The sequence below is a fragment of the Mesoplodon mirus genome, assembly GCF_964341445.2.
Source record: "Mesoplodon mirus genome assembly, chromosome: 1".
In the NCBI taxonomy this organism is placed as follows: domain Eukaryota; kingdom Metazoa; phylum Chordata; class Mammalia; order Artiodactyla; family Ziphiidae; genus Mesoplodon; species Mesoplodon mirus.
The window spans coordinates 24,964,323-24,982,744 of NC_138976.1; the positions used below are offsets into that span (position 1 = coordinate 24,964,323).

General features: G+C 51.8%; 1 protein-coding gene across 4 annotated transcripts in view; it reads right to left on the minus strand.

Annotated features, from left to right (window-relative positions):
* Positions 1-1,720: 1,720 nt before the first annotated feature.
* Positions 1,721-18,422, minus strand: part of TBC1D2 (TBC1 domain family member 2) — a 43,007-nt gene continuing 26,305 nt past the window's right edge. For 3 of the 4 annotated variants that reach the window (XM_082619636.1, XM_082619638.1, XM_082619637.1), the window contains 7 exons: positions 15,942-16,052; positions 14,066-14,253; positions 12,494-12,970; positions 6,552-6,672; positions 4,023-4,208; positions 3,128-3,249; positions 1,936-2,278 (listed from right to left, as the gene is read on the minus strand). In XM_082619636.1, coding sequence (XP_082475762.1) covers positions 2,071-2,278; positions 3,128-3,249; positions 4,023-4,208; positions 6,552-6,672; positions 12,494-12,970; positions 14,066-14,253; positions 15,942-16,052 — 1,413 coding nt within the window. In that variant the 3' untranslated portion in view covers positions 1,936-2,070. Of the gene's footprint in view, positions 2,279-3,127; positions 3,250-4,022; positions 4,209-6,551; positions 6,673-12,493; positions 12,971-14,065; positions 14,254-15,941; positions 16,053-18,422 lie in introns of all 4 variants that reach the window. The other variant, XM_082619639.1, reaches the window with a different exon arrangement.

Genomic DNA, 18,422 nt, shown 5'->3' on the forward strand with positions numbered 1-18,422 from the left:
TGAGTGTGGGACCCAGCGCTCAGGTGATTCTGTGGTGCAGCCAAGAAGGAACCAGAGGTGACCCAGTGCTGGGTCAGCTGCAGAGTACCAGTGAGGGAGGAGGAGTGGGGTAGATACCCAGCTTTGGGCGGAGCTTCTCCTCTGCCTGGGTGTGTGAGTGGGAAAGATGGAGGAGGGGGAAGACAAGTGGAGGAGGGGAGAGATGAGGGAAGGAGGAGAGGGGAGAGGTTGGGGGTGGGCAGAGGAAGGGGAGAGAAGGGGGGTGGCAGGCGGGAGGGGAGAGGAGGGTACCCTCTATCCAGCAGCCCTGGTCTGAGCTGGGATTGCTTGCTGTATTTTTGCTGAGGGAATTTGATTTTTAAGGCTAGAGTCAGAGGGACTAGCTGGACCTAGTCTCTCCTGGAGCCTTGGGCCTTTTCTAGACCTCAAGGCCCTCCTGGTGACATTTTCTTCATGGAAAGGGTACTCAGTGCCCAAGGCTGTACTTGACTCTGTGCCAGGCACCAGGCTCAGCACCAGCGTCATCTCCTTTCATCCTCCTGGAGTTCCAGGAGGCCGGACCCCTTGTCTCCTTGGTGATGGCCCTGAGGGTTACAGCCTGTTGGGGGTGTAGCCAGGATGCCCCCCAGGCTGCCCTCAGATCACCATCATGCTTCACAGTTACTGTTTGGTGGTGAAAGGACCTCAGCAGATGAAAAAGTTTAGCAAAAATGAGGAAGGCCATCAAACCCTGGTGTAGGGTGTTCACAGGAAACTAGGCTGCCCAGCAGCCTTCGTAAATGTGGGAGGAAAGGAACCCTGAGGGTCCCCACCCCAGGGCTGGGGGGGAGTGGTGGGAGGGAACCAGGTGTCTGGTGCGCTAACCCCTCCCTCAAGTTCACACCAGTGGGTGACAGAAGGGCCTGTCACTGGTCCCCAGCAATGGGTGTGGCCGCCCAAGCCCTGACAAGAGCCTCAGATCAGAGCAGGAGGTCTCCCTGTGAGAATCCCCACCCCAGCCCTTCATATCACAGATTGCTGAGCTCAAGGCTATCCCGGCACAGGCACAGGCTTTGCTGAGAAATGAGCTGCCGAAATCACTTGTGCAGCTTCAACCCCCTGCCTTGAGGGGAATGGGGGAAGCCTGTCTGCTGAGGAAGGGCCTGGAAGAGCCCAGAAGAACTGGAGCTGAGTTCTGCACAAGCCAGCCCTGACTTGGCAACAGGCTGCAGGCTCTGTCCGTCTCACCACCTGTTCCTCTCCCTCCCAACCACCCAGTTTTCGAAGAGGTGACTTTTCTTGCCCCAGACTCTGAATTTGGTGGTGGGAGATCAGAAGTTGGGCACCTAACCCCGTGCTTTCAGCCCCTACACCAAGTTCCTCTTGGTAGTGGACAGGGGTTTCCCTGGGAACACCCTCCCCATCCCTCATCCCCCTGATAGGCTGTGAGGAGAAAGGTGAGGGCAAGTGCAAGGCTCAGGACACAGGCCTTGGAAGGTGGGAGTCAGAACTGGAACAAAGGCCCAACCAGGACTGGAGAGGCGCTGTTGCCCAGAAAGACGGAAGCCCTAACTGCACACGGCCCCAGCTTCTCCAGGAACCAGGACCGGCCCTGCAGAGATGCTGAGAGAAACAGCAGCCAGGGACGTCCCAGGCTGGGAAGGCCCTAGTGGTGGGACACTCTGGAGCCCTGGGCACGCCCAGGAACAACTGGTTACTGAGAATCGTTTAGGTTCCAAAGCTTGTGAACTATTTTCAATATTTACACTGTCATACACAGACAAAACTTAGAGAATGTTCAAGGTTACCCTATAAAGACAGCACTCTTGCTTGTCTGGGTGCTAAAATGCTCTGCAGAGGAAGTGAGAAGGGGTGTATCCTGGGTGCGTGCTCATGAGGCGATAACCCAACCAATGGTTTCAGGAGCCAATGTTCCAATGGGGAGACTGAGTCCCAGAGAGGGGAAGGGACTCACCCAGGGTCACGTGGTGATGGGGCTCAGTGGGGCCTAGACCACTGCTCCATGGCTGTCCCCCTGTGGGTCTGACAGCCAAGGGCGAGAAAGGGCTTTGGGGAGGGCAGGTAGCCATGTCAGGGCTCCGCTTCTCCCTCATCCTCGCTGGTGCAACCCTCGGGCACTGCAGGGCCCTGGGCTGCCCGGGTCTCCAAGTACTCGGCCTTGAGCTGCTCCAGCTCGTGCAGCTCAGCCTCCAGCCGCTCCCGGTGGGCCATCCGCAGCTGGCGTAGCTGCTTCATAGGAAAGGGGTTCATGTCGTTGAAGGCGATGTTCATCAGCTTCCTGGGGGGAGAGCACAGCCACAGTCACCGGGTGTCCCAGGCACCCCTGCATTCATTCTGCTCACGCAGCTGAGGCCCCTTCCAGGGAGGAAACAGTAAATAAGAAGACAGGGGCTTCCTTGGTGGCACAGTGGTTGGGGGTCCGCCTGCCGATGCAGGGGACGCGGGTTCGTGCCCCGGTCCGGGAGGATCCCGCGTGCCGTGGGGCGGCTGGGCCCATGGGCCATGGCCGCTGGGCCTGCACGTCCGGAGCCTGTGCTCCGCAGCGGGAGAGGCCACAGCAGTGAGAGGCCTGTGTACCGCAAAAAAAAAAAAAAAAGAAGACAATTTCCACCCAAATTGACAGGTACTGAGGCAAGAGGAAGCTTAGCACTGTGGGAGCTCTAACCCAGAAAGGAAAAGTTGGTCAGGGAAGGCTTCATGGAGGAGGGGACAGTGAGCTGAGTTTTGAAGAATGAGTACAGGTAGGCTAGGCAAAGATGGTGGTGGTGGAAGTGGCAAGGAGGCACTCTAAGTAGAAGAACCTGCAAGGCCAGAAGCCCAGAGATGGAGGTTGTCCTAGGAACTCAAATAATTCTGTTTGGCAGGATGATAGGGCATGGGTGTTGGGGGCAAGAGAAGGCGGGCAAGAAATGAAACAGCATGGAGGCCCTGCATGCTGTGTTAAGGGGGCAGACAGACCCCGAGGCACTGGAACGTCCCTGAAGATTTCTAAGCTGCAACGGAGGATCACAATCGCTAATGAACCTACCTTTGGAAACACCAGCCCCCTCTCTGCTCTGTGTCCCGGGGGGATGCATGTGGGGTGGGCACGGTGGAGGGGCAGGGTGGCCCAGGAGTGCGTGCTCACCGGCTGTCGCAAATGGTCTTGGTGAAGAAGCGCAGGTACTGGTAGATCTCCAGGCCATCCTGCAGCCTCAGGATCTCCTCCTCGTTGTACTTGAAGATGGCCAAGGCATAGCGGAACACCACCTGGGGGGTAAAGTGGGGGCTCAGGGCGGGCACAGGGAGCCAGGGCAGGGAGTCCCCAGCAGGAGCAGAACCCACGCCCCCAGGTGCTGTGGAAGGCCCTGGACAGGCCGCAGAGGTTGAAGGCCTGGAGGAAACGTGCGGGGCAATGCCGAGGGGGGGTAGACTGGAAACCCCACGGGGGAGCACAGCTTGGAATCTGGGGATGGGGACTGTCCTGGGACCCTGGGCCAGGCATTGCCCCTGTTGGACCTAATGGCGGGTAACACTGTCTTTACATGGGGCTCCAGTAGGAATCGAATGGAGACAGATCCGAGGGTGCTTGGTGAACTGTGAGGTCAGCCACCTCGGGGAAACTGGGCGGAGGTCAGGGGAGGGCCTGCCCAGGGTCTCCTTGCGAGGTGAGGGGCAGAGCTGGGACCAGATCCAAGTGCCAGCCTTCCAATCTGGGGCTCAGTCCAAACAGAAGGAAGAGACAGCAGGTGATTGAGGGGCAACGGACAGAATAGCGATGCGCCTCCTGGTCATGCATGTGCCTCCTCTCCAGGGAAAGGGAATCCCCCCAACTTTAGGATGCATCTTCAGAGGCAGAAGCACCACTTCCCCTCAGGGGTGCAAAGTACTTGAGTTTACAAAGCCACGCTCCCAGGAGAGGTCCTCCATGGCCCTGACAGGTGGGCTCTGTCCTCCCACTGTCCAGGGGAAGAATCGAGACCCAGAGGATGCAGGGACTTGCCCAGGACCCTCCTGCTCACCACCCCCCCGCAGTGCCCTACCTTGGTGCCCTCGTAGAGGAAGGCGTCCCAGACCTGGAGGAGGATGTTGCTGATGAGACTGTCTGCGAAGACTACGAGGAGCCAGTTGAAGGTGACGAAGGACAGGTCCACACGGTGCTGCCCCAGGTGGGCCATCAGTTTGGGCAGCTTCTCCGAGAGGAGGTCCTGCAGCACTCGCTGGTCCACCTGCAAGCCGAGAGGGCCTGTCAGCTGCTGCCCTGCGGAGGGGGCTGGCTGCCTCCGTCCGGTCCACCCCTGCACACCTGGCTGGTCCACACACGGCCCCGGGCTGCTCCCAGTGGGTCCTGCCCCACCTGGGGGCACAGAGCGCCCGGAGGAGCTAGAGCCCAGCCTGGCGGGAGACAGGTCGCTCCACTGGCGAGCAGCCTTCCAGGTTGGAGCTTTGATGCAGAGGTCTCTGTGGACTGTAAGTTCTTGGCCAGTGGAGTTTTGGCTCCTTTGTCCCCTAGGCTTTATCGGCTGACACCACGGCCATTTCCCTACACCTGTTTTGGGCCTGATGCACAAGATGCTCAGGGCAAGGTCCTGGGGGCCGGTGTTGGGGGAGCCACACCTGACCTCAGGGGGCGATGCTGCTGGGTGATAGCTGCTAATGACCTCTTAGTGTGGTCACATCATGCCTCTGTCCTTGTTTCACTGGACCCGGTTGGCCACTGACCACACTGGCTCCTTCCCTGCCCCAGGACACGGTTGTTCCGTGGCTGCCCCCACTTCTGTGACAAGCCCGTTTTAGGCTCATCTTGCTCTTTCTTTCTTGCAACTGCGGGTTTCTCAGCCCTCTCCCTCCATTTAAGTTTTCTTCCAGACTTAGCTCTTGCTGTGGCCAACACCCTCTCCCTTCCTTCCCTGCCCTGAACTCCAGGTCTGCTGTGCAGGCCAAGAGTCCAGCTCAAAACCTAGGGTAACTCACTGAATCTAAGATGCCACTTGAACCTACTGAAGGATGTACGGATGAACTGATATGATGTCTGAGATTTACTTCAAGGTCATCAGAGTAGGAGGAGTGGGTGTGAGTATAGGTGAAAACAGTACTGGCCACCCTGTGTTGATAATTATTGAAACTAGGTAATGGATACATGGAGGTTCATTACACTTTCTCTATTTTTTTGTACATTTGAAATTTTCTGTACTCAAAACAAAACAAAAACACCATAGTATATTGGTTATACAACACACCTCAATTCCAGAGATGTTAAAAAGTGAAAAAAAAAAGTGAAAATAAAATATTTGTAAAGTGAAATATTTGTGTATTTCCCAGCCTGCCTTGCAACTAGAGGTGCCATGTGACACAATTCTGACCAGTAAGATGTAAGCAGAAGTTGCTGGGTCGGGAAAGCTGTCTGAAAGGGAGCCGGTGCCTTTCACCCTCTGCTTCTTTCAGCCTAGACCATGGCCACAGTGCCAGAGATGGTGCAGCCATCTTGTGACCACGAGGTGATGAGCAGGAGGATGAAAGTCACATGGCAGAGCAGTTAGCTGGAAGGAGCCTTCAGCTTTCTCATTATCTGAGAAAAATAAGCCCCCATTTAAGCCACTATTAGGTTGGGCCTCCCTGCCACACAGCAAAGCACAATCCTTACCTGATTCGCCACCTATTTCCTGATGACTCCTAAGTCTTGATCTTCATCCCTGATCTCTCTCCTTACCCCTCCACCCAGGTGGGCATCCCAGAAGGAGGAAACAGTGTTGGGTGCTCGCAGTAGGAAAGGAGGACAGGATGGGTGGGCAGGTAATGGCTTGGTAGGTTTTGGGGGGGAGTGAGACGGTTCCCCCTGGGTAGCGTCTCTCCATAAAGCAGATGCACTGATACAGCAAGAATGGGACAAGAGGCCAGGAGGGAGAGGCTGGAGGGTGGAGGTGGGAGGTCTGAAATGGTTTCGCATTTACACCTCTCAACAAGCCCAGTAAGTAGTGTTACTTCCATTCAAAAGCAGGCAAGCCTGAGGTTTACAGAAGTGATGCCACTTGCCAAGGCCACACGGCTGGTTTCTGAAGGGCTGGCTCTGAACCCAGCTCCACCTGACTCCAGGGCTGCTCTGTGCTCAGAGGGCAGTGGAGGGGGTCATGAGATGATGGAGGCAGCTGTATTTCTCAGTAGGTGATGATGCGTGTATGTGAAGCGTCACTGTCACCTCCCATCCTCCCAGTCCCAACTTCCACCCTACCTGACCTCTGTTTTGAAATTCTTGACTGGCAAACACCAGTCAAAATCTAGTGACACTAGATTTTCTCCTCCTCCCCTCCATAGGATATCCACTGTTTCTAATGATGTAATGTCCCCACTGGAATAACAACAGTCTGTCACGTGGGCAGGGCCCCAGCAATTCTCAAGGCCATCAGCTGACTGGAACATCGCAGCAGTCCCAGAGAAGGGTTATTGGCCCACTGTACAGAGGGAGAAATGGAGGCCTGAGAGATTCCTGACTTTTCCAAGATTCACTGACTTGTAGGAACAATTCAGGGGCACCAACCTGCATGGCCCCCAAGTCCCCTCCCTGCCCTGCTCACCTGGGATGCCAAGAGCGTCTTGCTGTAGTAATCAGCTGGCATGATGGTCTCCACAATGGCCACCAGACACCAGAAGGCACTCTCCTCCTCCTCCAGGACCAGCAGAGCGATGGCCGCCAGTCTGGAGTGGGAGGGAAGGAGGCCTGGAGTGACCCAAAGAAGTCACAACCAGGCAGCCCATGGCAGGGGTGACTCCCTCGGGGATGTCCTGCCCAACCCCACTCTCTAACCAGGCTGGTGTTCCCGGAAACTGGGGCAAGATGAACATGCTTTCGAAGAGGACTACCTAGGGGATTTCCAGAGCAACTGGGATCATCTTAGAGCAGGGCCCCTGGAGTCTTGTTGCTTCCTTGCTGGGTGACCGTGGGCAAGTTACTTAACTTCTCTGAGCTTCAGCCTCATAATAGTCACAGGACTGTTGTAAGGATGAACAGAGTAAATACATGTTAAAGGTCCAGCACAGTGCTTAACACGTAGTGAGCGCGCTTTATAAAGGTTAGCTATCCTCATCTTAATATTCATGGGCTTTGAGACCTTGGCAAGTGTGCTAACCTCTCTGAGCCTCACTTTTATGACCTGTCAAGTGGGGTTAACAGTATCCACCTCCCAGGGCTGTGAGGCATTGAGAAGACAGACATACAGCATCTTGCTCACTGTCTAGCATGTACCAGGTGCTCAATACTCAGAATTCTTTTTCTCCTTTGCTTCCCCTCTCCCCTAAAGTTATCATGAGGCTCTAATGAGATCGTGGATAAGAAAGAAGACAACCCACAGTGCTGAGCAGGGATGTCTGCCTGGAAGAAGCACTGTTTTCTCTCCTTCCTCCACCTTCCCTGGCAGGTCTTGTCCAGGGTGAATCCAAGAATACATTTCCCAAAATGTACTGGTCTCTCAAGATGCTAGGTGAGCACTTGGTCCCATATTCAAAGATGTTGGAGAACACTGCATACTCTAGCCCCCTTTTAGAGGCTTATGATATACATATCTTAACAAAGCCTCTTAGAAATCTCATGTTAACAAAGCCCCATGTGACTAATACACGGCTGCCTAGTGGGGCTGTGCACGGTGCACCTGCTGAACACCCTTAGGGAGGTACGGCTTTCAGCACGGGGCAGCCTCACACTCTCAATGGACTTAAAGAGCACATTTCATTGTCTAGATATTCATGCTCCTCTGGGCTCTTACTAGGTTGGATTCATGACCTCCAACATCTTCTGAGGTTTACACTTTTTTTTTTTAATAAACAGCGTTTCTGAAAAGAAAAAAAGAAATCCTTTTTCTCTCCCTAGTGGATTGGGGAGGTATTTCTCTCCACTCCGGGCTGAAGTATTTGTACAGACCCTCCTGAGTTTATTTGAGTGGATGGAGAGAACAGTTACGGGTCTCCTGGAAATAGTAGGCTTTGGCCTCTCAGAGATGGGAAAGTGGGAAGGCCTACAGAGATTATTTAGCTCAGAGAGAGCAAATGGGATACACCAGCCACCACTCTCTTTGTCTATGCCCAGGGCAGACATAACTAATTGATCATGGTACTCTTTCCCACTGAGTCTGGAGGCTGCCTCAGAAACTCACAAGATAAGGCTCCAGGCGGCTACTTTCTGCTGGTCATCCCTGGTCATTGCAGAGACAGGAAAATCGAGGCCCAGAGAGCAACAGTGACTTGTTCAAGGTCACACAATCAGTTGGTGGCAGAGGACTCCCAAAGTCCAGCCTGTTCTCTCTATCCTACCTCATTCCACTGTTCTCAGTCCAAGAGTGGGTATCAGAATTAGCTTCGATTTCTGCTCACATTAAAAGGTCAGTGATTTGATGTGTGAGCCTGTTGATAATGTTCAGTGATTTATACTATTTTTAATTTTTGCACACAATCCTGAACCAGTAGGATAAAGCTTTTGTGTCAGAAAAGGAGGTTTAATCCTGCTAAGATTTCACCCATGGAAGGCCCTAAGCAAGGCCCAGGGCCTTTGGGAATGGACACCACTGGTTTTTTTTTTTTTTTTTTTTTTTTGCGGTATGCGGGCCTCTCACTGTTGTGGCCTTTCCCGTTGCGGAGCACAGGCTCTGGACGCGCAGGCCCAGCGGCCATGGCTCTCGGGCCCAGCCACTCCGTGGCATGTGGGATCTTCCTGGACCGGGGCATGAACCGGTGTCCCCTGCATCGGCAGGCGGATTCTTAACCACTGCGCCACCAGGGAAGCCCACACCACTGTTTTTGAGAGTCCTACTAATGCCACTGGGGGCAAGGGTATGACACAAGCTCTGAATCCAGGAATGCTCTCAATATGCTTGGTGGGATACTCAGGACCCCTCTGGTGGAGGAGGTCAAAGGACCTTGTTTTTATTTCCATGAGCCCTGATTCCAAATCATATTGCTCTTAGCCTCTCAAAGACTGGTCTCCCTGAGGATGCCCAGGCCATAGGTTCTCATTTACAGTCACAAGGAGGTTCCTTGGCCTGTGCCTCAGTCTTCGGGCTTAACTCCTGAAGGACAGATCTGGGAAGCTGCCTCACCCTCAGCCAGCCTCTGCTTTCCGCCCCTGACATGTACCGGCCACCCCTTTCCTGACTCCTTGGCAGGTCCCCCTTCCTCTCTATGGGCCTTACCTGTTGGTGTTTGGAAATTTGTTAGGGCTAGTGAAAATTTTACATGTGTATTCCTCATGACTTTTTCACTTTTTGGGTGTGTTTTAATGCTACAGAAATAATAGCACAAACACAAGAACATCTGTGGCAGCATTCTTATAACCAAAAAAAAAAAAAAAGAAGAAGAAGAAGATTTACATACTTTATGGTGCATGGTGCATTTAGAGAGTGGAAATTGAACCTCTGTCAAAAAGGATGCACCCAAGAGAAAGGAAAATCCACATCCACACAAAGACTTGTCCAGGAATGTTCATGGCATTATTCATAATAGCCAAAAGGTAGAAACAATCCAAATATCCATCAACTGGTTAGTGGATAATCCAAGTATGGCACATCCATGCAATGGAATGCTGCTTGGTAAAAAAAAAAGAAAACACATGCTACAACCTGAATGAACCTCAAGAACATGCTAAGTGGAAGAAGCTTGATGCAAATGACCACATACTGTATGATTGGTATATGAAATGTCCACAACAAGCACACTCATAGAGACAGAAAGTAGATATGTGGTTGTTCAGGGCTGGGGGTGGGAATCGAGAGTGACTGCAAATTGGCACAAGGTGTCTTTTAGGGGTGATGGAAATGTCCTAAAATTGGATTGTGGTGATGGCTGTGCAACTCTGTGAATTTACTCCAGATCATTGAGTTGTACACTTAAAACCCATGAAAAAAAAAAGGTCAGTGATGAGAGGCTGCTGGCACTCACTAGGGTCCTAGCAACTGCTCAGGGCTACAGCCAGACTCCAGCTGAAGACATTCAGGCCCAAGTAGGTCTGCAAAGGAGGGTGATGTGGGAAAGGAAAAACTACTTTAAATCGCTCCACTTATATTTTAGAGAGAAATGGATTTTAAAATTTTGCTCTGAATTAGCATTAAATCATTACTATGATATCTGTCTCCCTCTAAAAAGGCTGGGTTTTTTGCATAAAAGCAGGTTCTGTCCTCCAGAAACCACACGTGCAGCTCTAATAGCCGCCACTAGATGGCAGCACCCAGACAAGTGAAAGGGGCTGCAGAAGGGCCTTTGAAAGAATACAATGCACTCTCCACAGGCTCCATTACAAATAATCTTCTATTTAAAGCAATAGTATGAATACCTGCCTAAATGCCAATAACTATAGCATTCAAAGAAAGAAGTAAGAAATACCTCTGGTTTTGGTCTCAGCTGTTCCTATATACCCCTCAGCAACTTCCGGTGCTGCCTCTTTCCACACAGCGAGAGGCTTCTTTCCTTTCTACATGGCTTACCTTAAGATCCCCTCCTGCTTTGGGATCTTCCCCCTGCTCCTTCAGTATAGATAGACTCCAAAGCCCATATGTGGCTAACTCCATTCCTGCTCTCAGAAAAGGTTATATTTGATCAGGAAAAAAGGTTTCTGAGTGCCCTCAGCACACTCTCTGCTACAGCTCCCATTCTGAGTGAGGGCAGACGGTAGGAAGAACCAGGTCTGGGGTCCGGAGACCAGGGTTAGCAGCCCATGCATGGTGAGGCCCAGGCAGGTTCCTGAGCTTCTCAGACCCTCTCTTATCTCACCTAGCAATGGCGGGCACCAACGCCCACCTCACAGGGTTTTCCTGAGGATTAGATGACATCAGGTATGAAAGTACCTGGCATGCAGGAGGCCCTCATTACGTCTTAGCTCCTACCTGACCTTTGCATGAAATGTACAAACTATTCATACAGTCTCAGAGCTTCTAGCTCCCTTCAAATCTAATCTTAAAAAGAGGATTCAAAAGTTTTGTGCCTTCTGGATTTTAACATGTTCAAACAGATGAGAAGTGTGCAGGCTTCTGCTCAGCTGTTAAATGAATGAATGAATGAATGAATTTCTATGGATATCTCCTGTAGCGGACGTTTAGAGCAGCATGAAATCTGAACATGTTTTCCAAGGAGGCTTAGACTGAGAGGCATTACTGTTTGGGCTTAACTCTGAATTCCCAGTAATGGTACATGTATATGCTCAATTTCACCCAACTTAAGCTGGAAAAAAAGTATCAAAAATATCTATCCTTGGGAACCATTCAAATTTGAGTAGGGACACTGAATATTTATTCTGTGTTAAGTAAATGTCACACACTGCCTGAAAAAAAGAGCAGAATGACTTACGTAAAATTTGCTTGAGTATATATGTGTTTAAATTAAGTTGAGGCGTGGGATAGGGAGCGTGGGAGGGAGATGCAAGAGGGAGGGGATATGGGGATCTATGTATATGTATAGCTGATTCACTTTGTTGTACAGCAGAAACTAACACACGGTTGTAAAGCAATTATACTCCAATAAAGATGTTAAAAAAATAAAGTAATAAAATAAAGTATTAAAAAATAAATAAATGAAATAAAATAAAATAAAGTTGGACCGAAACTTGCTTTGGGAAATATTTGAGATTATGTCACCTCTATCGAGATAACTGGGGGCAGCCACGAGAGTTCTCCAAAGTACTGGCGGGGGCAGCCCTACCAAGTCACCCCACCCCACCACACCCCCAGCTCCCATCCCTTGTCTCCTGCTGTTGAACCAGAAGTAGAAATTAATCCAGGCTGGGCCAGATTCCTTCCTTTGGGAATTTAGGCCTGAGACATGAGGGTATCGACAAGTGGATTGCTGAAAGGCTTGACTTAGGGGCTGAGGACTATTCTGACAGCTCTGATGGGCTCTAAATGTCCAAGGAATGACAGACAGTGAGGCTGGTCTGCTGAGAGAGAAGGAAGCAGCCATGTATTATGACAGAGGCCAGAGACCACGCAGCCCAAAGAGCGCTGCACAATCTCAGGGGGCAGCGTCCCCCTGGAATATGGCATGAATGGCGCCCCCTGGCGTTATGCTGTGCTATGGCCCTGCTAGACAGAGCGGTTGCCTCGGCTTCCAAAGACCATCTACCTGGTCCCTAGTTCTATTTCCTTTTTCTGGCTTTTGGGAGCTTCCTCTGTAACATTTACAAATTCTCTTTTCCTTGGGCTCCTCTGAGTGGATTTTGTTTAAAGCAATGATCCCTGACCCAGGCAGTCATGCAATACGTGAGCTGGCTGTGGGCTATACAACCCCAGTGGGCCTGCTCATGTGCTATCTATGGAAGTGGCACCACCCTGAGGACAAATCACAGGAGAGGGCACAGGACGAGGAGCCTGGGGCTCTGGCCCAAATCTGTCTTGAACACGTCCTTTTACCTGCTTGTCCTCATCCATATGGTGGGGACCAAGCCTCCTGGGTTGACCTCTCTGGCTTCTTGGGAGGCTCCAGAGAGACAGAGAGGTACCCTGTAAGGCAGAGGCTGTGCCCTCACGGGGGCTGTGTGGCTTACCTGTTTAGGCCCTGGCAGTAGCCGATGGTGGGGTTCTGCCAGGAGAAAGCTAGCAGTACCCGGCGGAGCCTGTCAGGGAAGCTAGAGGCGGGACAGGTGAAATGCTTGTTGCTGGGGAAGGTCCGGTTCAGGTCCAGCTCGATCTGGCGTGCGGCGGGGTGCTTGCAGGCCTGGCCCCGGCTCAGTAGCTCCTGGTAGCGGCCGGGGCCCTGCAGGTGCTGGACACGGAGGCGGACCAGCCATTTCCAGACGCGCGGGCGGTGCTCGCGGGGCACGCCTGCCCGCAGCAGCTGCTTGATCTCCGCCGAGGGGGCCAGCTCGCCCAGGGCAGCCCAGCGTTCCCGCAACGGCTGCTCCACGGCCTCGTGGGCCAGCAGGTGGTGGGAGTGCACTTCCAGCACCTGGATCTTGGCCAGCAGCCTCAGGTCTTCCACCTCATAGTCGGGTACTGTCAGGAAGCCGTACTCGTCATACTCGCTGCCAGCAAAAGCCTGTGTCAGCGACACCTTGCAAGGCCCTTCCCCAGATAAGGGGCAGTGGGAAGAGGGTGGACCCTGGGCAGGAAGCCTGCCTGCGCTTCACTGCAGGTTGGCCATGTAACTCTGGGCAGGTCACTTCAGTGCTCTGAACCTCAGTTTGCTCTGTACAATGGGTATAGGAACTCCTTGCTCTGCCTAATGAAGATCCAATGAGATCCTCTGATGTAAATTGCTAGGGGGCTAGACAGTGCCTGGTACGTGGCAAGTGCTGAAAAGATATTTGCTCATTCATTCTGTGTAAATATAAAGGACCCTCTTATTACTCCATGAAGCCTTAGGCCCAAGAAGTCCTCTACTGCCATTACAGAACCCCACTTCCACAGCCAGTAAGCCCAAGGACAGATGGGGAACAGGAAGTACCAACAACAAGCAGAAACAGGAGAGCTGGGGACCCATTCAGATGGCCTTTCATAGAGTCAACATATATCGGCCCCTATTATGCGCTCTGCCTGTGTTATCTCACTTAATCCTCATGATCCTGCAAAGCAGGGATCTTAGCCCGCATCTTATGGAGGCTGAATATGAGGCTCAGAAAGGTAAAGTGACTTGTCCAAGGTTACACAGTGAGAAAGCCAAGTCTGGCTCCAAAGCCTGGGCCCTGGCCACTGGACCGACCATCCAGCCTCTAGGGACCTTTGACCCCAGCCACAGCCCCTTCTGTATATTTATCTGCCCAGGTCCACTGCGCTCAGCAAAGGCTTGGCTCAAAGGAGGCAGCTGGCTTGTCTCCCCTCCTCCCATCTCTGACAAACACCCCTGGGAGGCAGCGTGGGGAAGTGGAAAAAACAGAACTCTGGAGGCAGGCCCACGTCAGATGCACTAATATGCTGTGTGGCCTTGGGCAAGGGGCTGCCTCCTCTGAGCCTGCGGTGCCTCTCAGCTGTAAAATGGGGCTCATTTCAACCACATGATCACTAATCTGGAGGTACAAGGAGGTAAGCATGTGCAGGGCTCACACACGGTCAGCAGCAACTGGTAGCAGGGTGGCTGGCGGCCCCCAGGTCATGAAGACCCAGCCCTGCTCTGAGCTCACCTGATGGGGCTCAGCACAACGCTGTCAGCTGAGGCCTCGCTGGCTTCCCACTGCAGCGCCTCCTGGATGAGCTGCCTCAGTAGCTCCGAGCACTCGCCTGCCTCGACCCCCATGGCCTCCTGCAGCCTCCGCAGCCCCGCCAGGTACTTGCTTTCCACCTGGCAGTTCTTGGCTTGGAGGTAGGCACACTGTAGGAGGGAGGGGTGGGGCTGGTCAGGCCACCTGGTTGGGCTTGGGCCAGAGGCCTGAGGCCTGAACAGCTTTAGGCAGTCCAGCCCTTCTTCCAGCTCTCATCTCCCATCCCCCCACCCCAGCCATTCATAGAAAGGAAAGGAGAGGAGTCCTGAATCCAAGAGTTTACAGCAAGGCAGACAGGGCTCCAGGCACGAGAACCAGGCCCAGGGCTGGGGCTGGACTCAGAAAAATGAGGGGAGAGGTGGGCAGCAGCATAGGCTCTTGTACTGCCTGCAGTCGCATCCTAGATCAGTTACTGCAGGCTGGGTGATCTACGGCAAGTTACTTAACCTCTCTGTGCTTTAACTTCTTCATCTGAACAACAGGGATAATACAGAGTCTGCCTCAGAATTCTTATATGTGACTCTAGATGAGCCAATGTGTACAAAGCCCTTCCAGGGCACTTGGTGCAGAACAAGCTCTCTGTAGGGGGTATACCTGAGCAGTGCCCAGGGGATGGATGGACATGGAGCTCTGGACACTGCCCTTGTGCCTTCTGCCACCACGTGGGCTTTTTCCATTTCTCCAACACACCACCTCTCTCCCACCTCGTGGGACACACACTGCACATTCCCTACCTGCCTACCCCCATATCTTCCTGTTTCTTTGTATGCTTTGTGATATTTTGTTGAAAACTGGACATCTGAACCTAATAAGGTGGGGTGGAATTAATTAAAGAAAGCTCAGCTACAAAAGAAGTCCGGTCAGGCCTGAATCAGGCCCTGCCACAGGTATCATTAATTTCTCCAAACAGGAAGAGATGTTCACCTACGTCTCTGACAAGAAGCTGCCTCTACTATCCAGCAGGAACAGGAAAACTTCTCTCCACGCCAAGACATCTCAGCCAATCAGGGACTGTAGCAATCCAGCCAATGAGAAGCCTCCATACTTGGGACACCTAGTTTCCTCCAATGGACTTTTTGGTTATCATAGCCCCTCCCAACCCCTTCCTTTTCCCTATAAAAAGCAAGTTCCCCTTCCTTGTTCCCTGAATCTGCCTGTGGTTCACCGTAGTTCAAGTATCCCAAATTGTAATTCCTCTGGTTGGTCCCGAATAAACCCGCTTTTGCTGGTAAAATAACTAGCTATTATATAATTAAAAATGCCAGTGTTAACTCTGGAAATCAGATACTTCTTCTTATCTAGGGTTTGCTGTTTTGGTTTTTGGTTTTGACTGTTGTAGGCTGTCTCTGTGCCCAGGATCAGCCTGAGGTATAAACTTAAGCTCCTCTTAGGTCTTTTACTGAGCCTTTCCCTGGGCATGCGTGGTCACTTTCTAATTTCCCCCATATTTGTGGTGGTTTTGGAATGTAGAGTTAATACCTGGCTCCCAAAAGGGGAAAAAGAGAAATACAAAGAGGGGGAAGGCCCTTTAAATCCCCTGGCAGTTACTTTAGGGGGTGGGGGCTTGCAGCAACGTGGGGAGGTGGGACAGCAGTGGCTGCCTGCCTCTTCCCCTCACCTCTGTGATCAGAAGCGTCAGTCAGCAGGGCACAGATCCCTGATATGTGGAAGACAGCTCATGAAGGGCACGGTCCAGAGGGAGAGCAGTCAGGTCATGAGGAGAGAGGGAGACAGCAGTGAGAGGACTGGAAGGGTGGCTGGGGTCAGAGAGGGCCAGGACAGGGCTCCCACACCTCACCTTCATCAGGAGGGCCTTCTCCTTCTCAGCCACCTTTCTCCAGATCTTTGTGACCTGGTGGATCTCGGAGTTGAGAAAGCGGTTCTGGGTCCGGTATGCTTCCATGTCATCCTGGAGAAGAGAGCAAAGCATTTAATGAGCTGCACCAGAAACATCTCCCTGGTCCTCTCTCTCAGAAGAGCTGTCAACACTTTCTTCCTTTAGAAATTTCCAATAATGGCAACAGAAAAGGAAGTCTGAAAGAAAAAAAATAATAGTGATAGCCCCCTTCTCTAATCTTGATGCCAGCAATGACATGGTGGAGAGAGAGCATTAGCCTGGACTTCAAGTCCTGGCTCTGACTTCCTGGCTGGGAGGCCTCACTGAATCAATCTGACCCTCTCCTTCCTCATCTGTAAAAGGAGCGAATACCAACTACCCCACTTGGCAGCTGCTGACTAAGTGACGTAATGTGCACACTGAATACAAGGACCAAAACAGAGCAAACATTCAAGTAGTGTTTGTTTTTTAAATAAAAATATTTTGTCACATATTGGTGATCATACTGAACAATTTTGGGTGAAAATGTTTTACTTAGTGTCACTTTGTAAATACTTTTCTATGTTGCTACAGAAGCTTCCCAATGATCATTTTTAATTGTCTGATGACTATTCTATTAGGTGAATTTACCATAACTTGGATATAATCCTTCTCCTGTTGCTTTTTTAGTTTGAGCCCTGAGTGTTTTTGTTTGTTTTTTTTTGGGGGGGGTGCTGCCCCATGTGGCCTGCGGGCTCTTAGTTCCCTGATGGAACCCATGCTCCCTGCAGTGGAAGCGTGGAGTCTTAACCACTGGACCACCATGGAAGTCCCCGGTTTGTTTCTATTATGAATCAAGCTGTAATGTTTATATCTGAGCCTAGAGTTTTCCTTTTGCAAGCTGTCCAGGGGAGGGAGTATGATCTTCCTGCTGGGGCACGCAAGGAGAAGCTGGCCATGCACTGGGGAGGGTCAAGCAGGAGCCTGAAAGGAGTAGCCGCAGCTGCAGCCATGGCTCTCAATCTTTATTCTGACTGGATGGATACTGTGGGAACAATGGACAACACATGCTCACAGTGATACCTAGCAATTCCAGGGCATTTACTAACAGAAACTCAATCCCTTTCTCTCTCACTCAAGAAAATGCACTGGCCTGTCGATGAGTATGAGAGACTATTGCGGGTACGACTTCGGATAGGCCCTGATTTATCAGGAAATTAAGAATAGCACACCTCGCCCATGGCACTTCAATATCAGGGATGGGTCAATTGTGTACAGCTCATATGCCGTGCTGACCCTCTTCATTCTGGCCAAGATCCCTCCCAGCTCAGAAGCTCCAATTCACGTCCAGGGGCTCTCCAAGGCTTTGGATGTGTTGCACAGGGCACCCTGCTTGCAGCCCGGACAAGGAGGGCAGGTACAAGCGCCCCTCAGAGCAGCCGTGGGCCTGGGTGGGGTGGCATATGGGCAGTACCTTCCCGTTCACTCATTGCCCTACTGTGAGTGTTCTTCTTGGCTCAGAACTGTAGGGAGGAAAAAGAGAGAGCTCCGAGAAGAGAAAAGCCACGTGACTGTCACCAGTGAGGCAAAGGAGGAAAACACAACTGGAGAAAGGGGACAGGGAAGAAGAGAGTTTGCCCTCCTGCTTTCACAGGGACCAGGGACCCGGGAATCATCTTTGGGAAATGCCGTGTGGACTAGCCCTTGTGCTAGTGGGGAAGGCAGTGGATTGGACGTGGGGACACCTGGGGTCAGGCTGTAACCCTGCTGCTTGTACTGTGCGACCCTGGACCAGTCCTTTCCCCTCTGCAGGACTCGGCCGACCGTGCCAGAAAATGAGGGGGCAGACTAGATCTCTGAGTCTTTCCGGCTCGGATGTTCAAGAAGTCAGTGATTCTGTCCTCACACTGACAGTTTCAACAACAAGGGGGCATTTCCTTAAAGTTGAGTGTCCTTAACCACAAGGGCAAGCAGGAAATGTGAACATGCTCTGTCCCAAAACTTAGACAGTGGAGTTTTGATGGGTCTTCTATTTTTTTCTAGATCAGAGACCTAAAGGCTAAAAAATAAGGGAGTCTAGTATATGCAACTCCTTCTAGCAGAAAACAGCTCCAAGGTGTCAGCTGCAGGACTGATAGCTTTCTAACAACCTCTGAGGAGCAGCCGTAAATGTAAGCATGGTTGATGTGAATTATACCCAGAATCTCTTCATATCTGGGCTCACTGATAAATTACATTCCTGAACATGCAAACTCAGGGGCACGCTCAGTCATTTAGGTGAGTCCATACTTCCGGGCAACTCTCTGAGACGGTCTGGAGGCACCCAGCGAGTCTATCTCTTTGACCCCCATGCTGCTCTACTGGGTCTTCACCAGTGGATTCCAGCAGGATGGGCACAGAAAGAAGACACTTAGCGGCGCAGAGCAGGGGAGGAAAGCAATCTCACGGAAGCAATTTTCACTG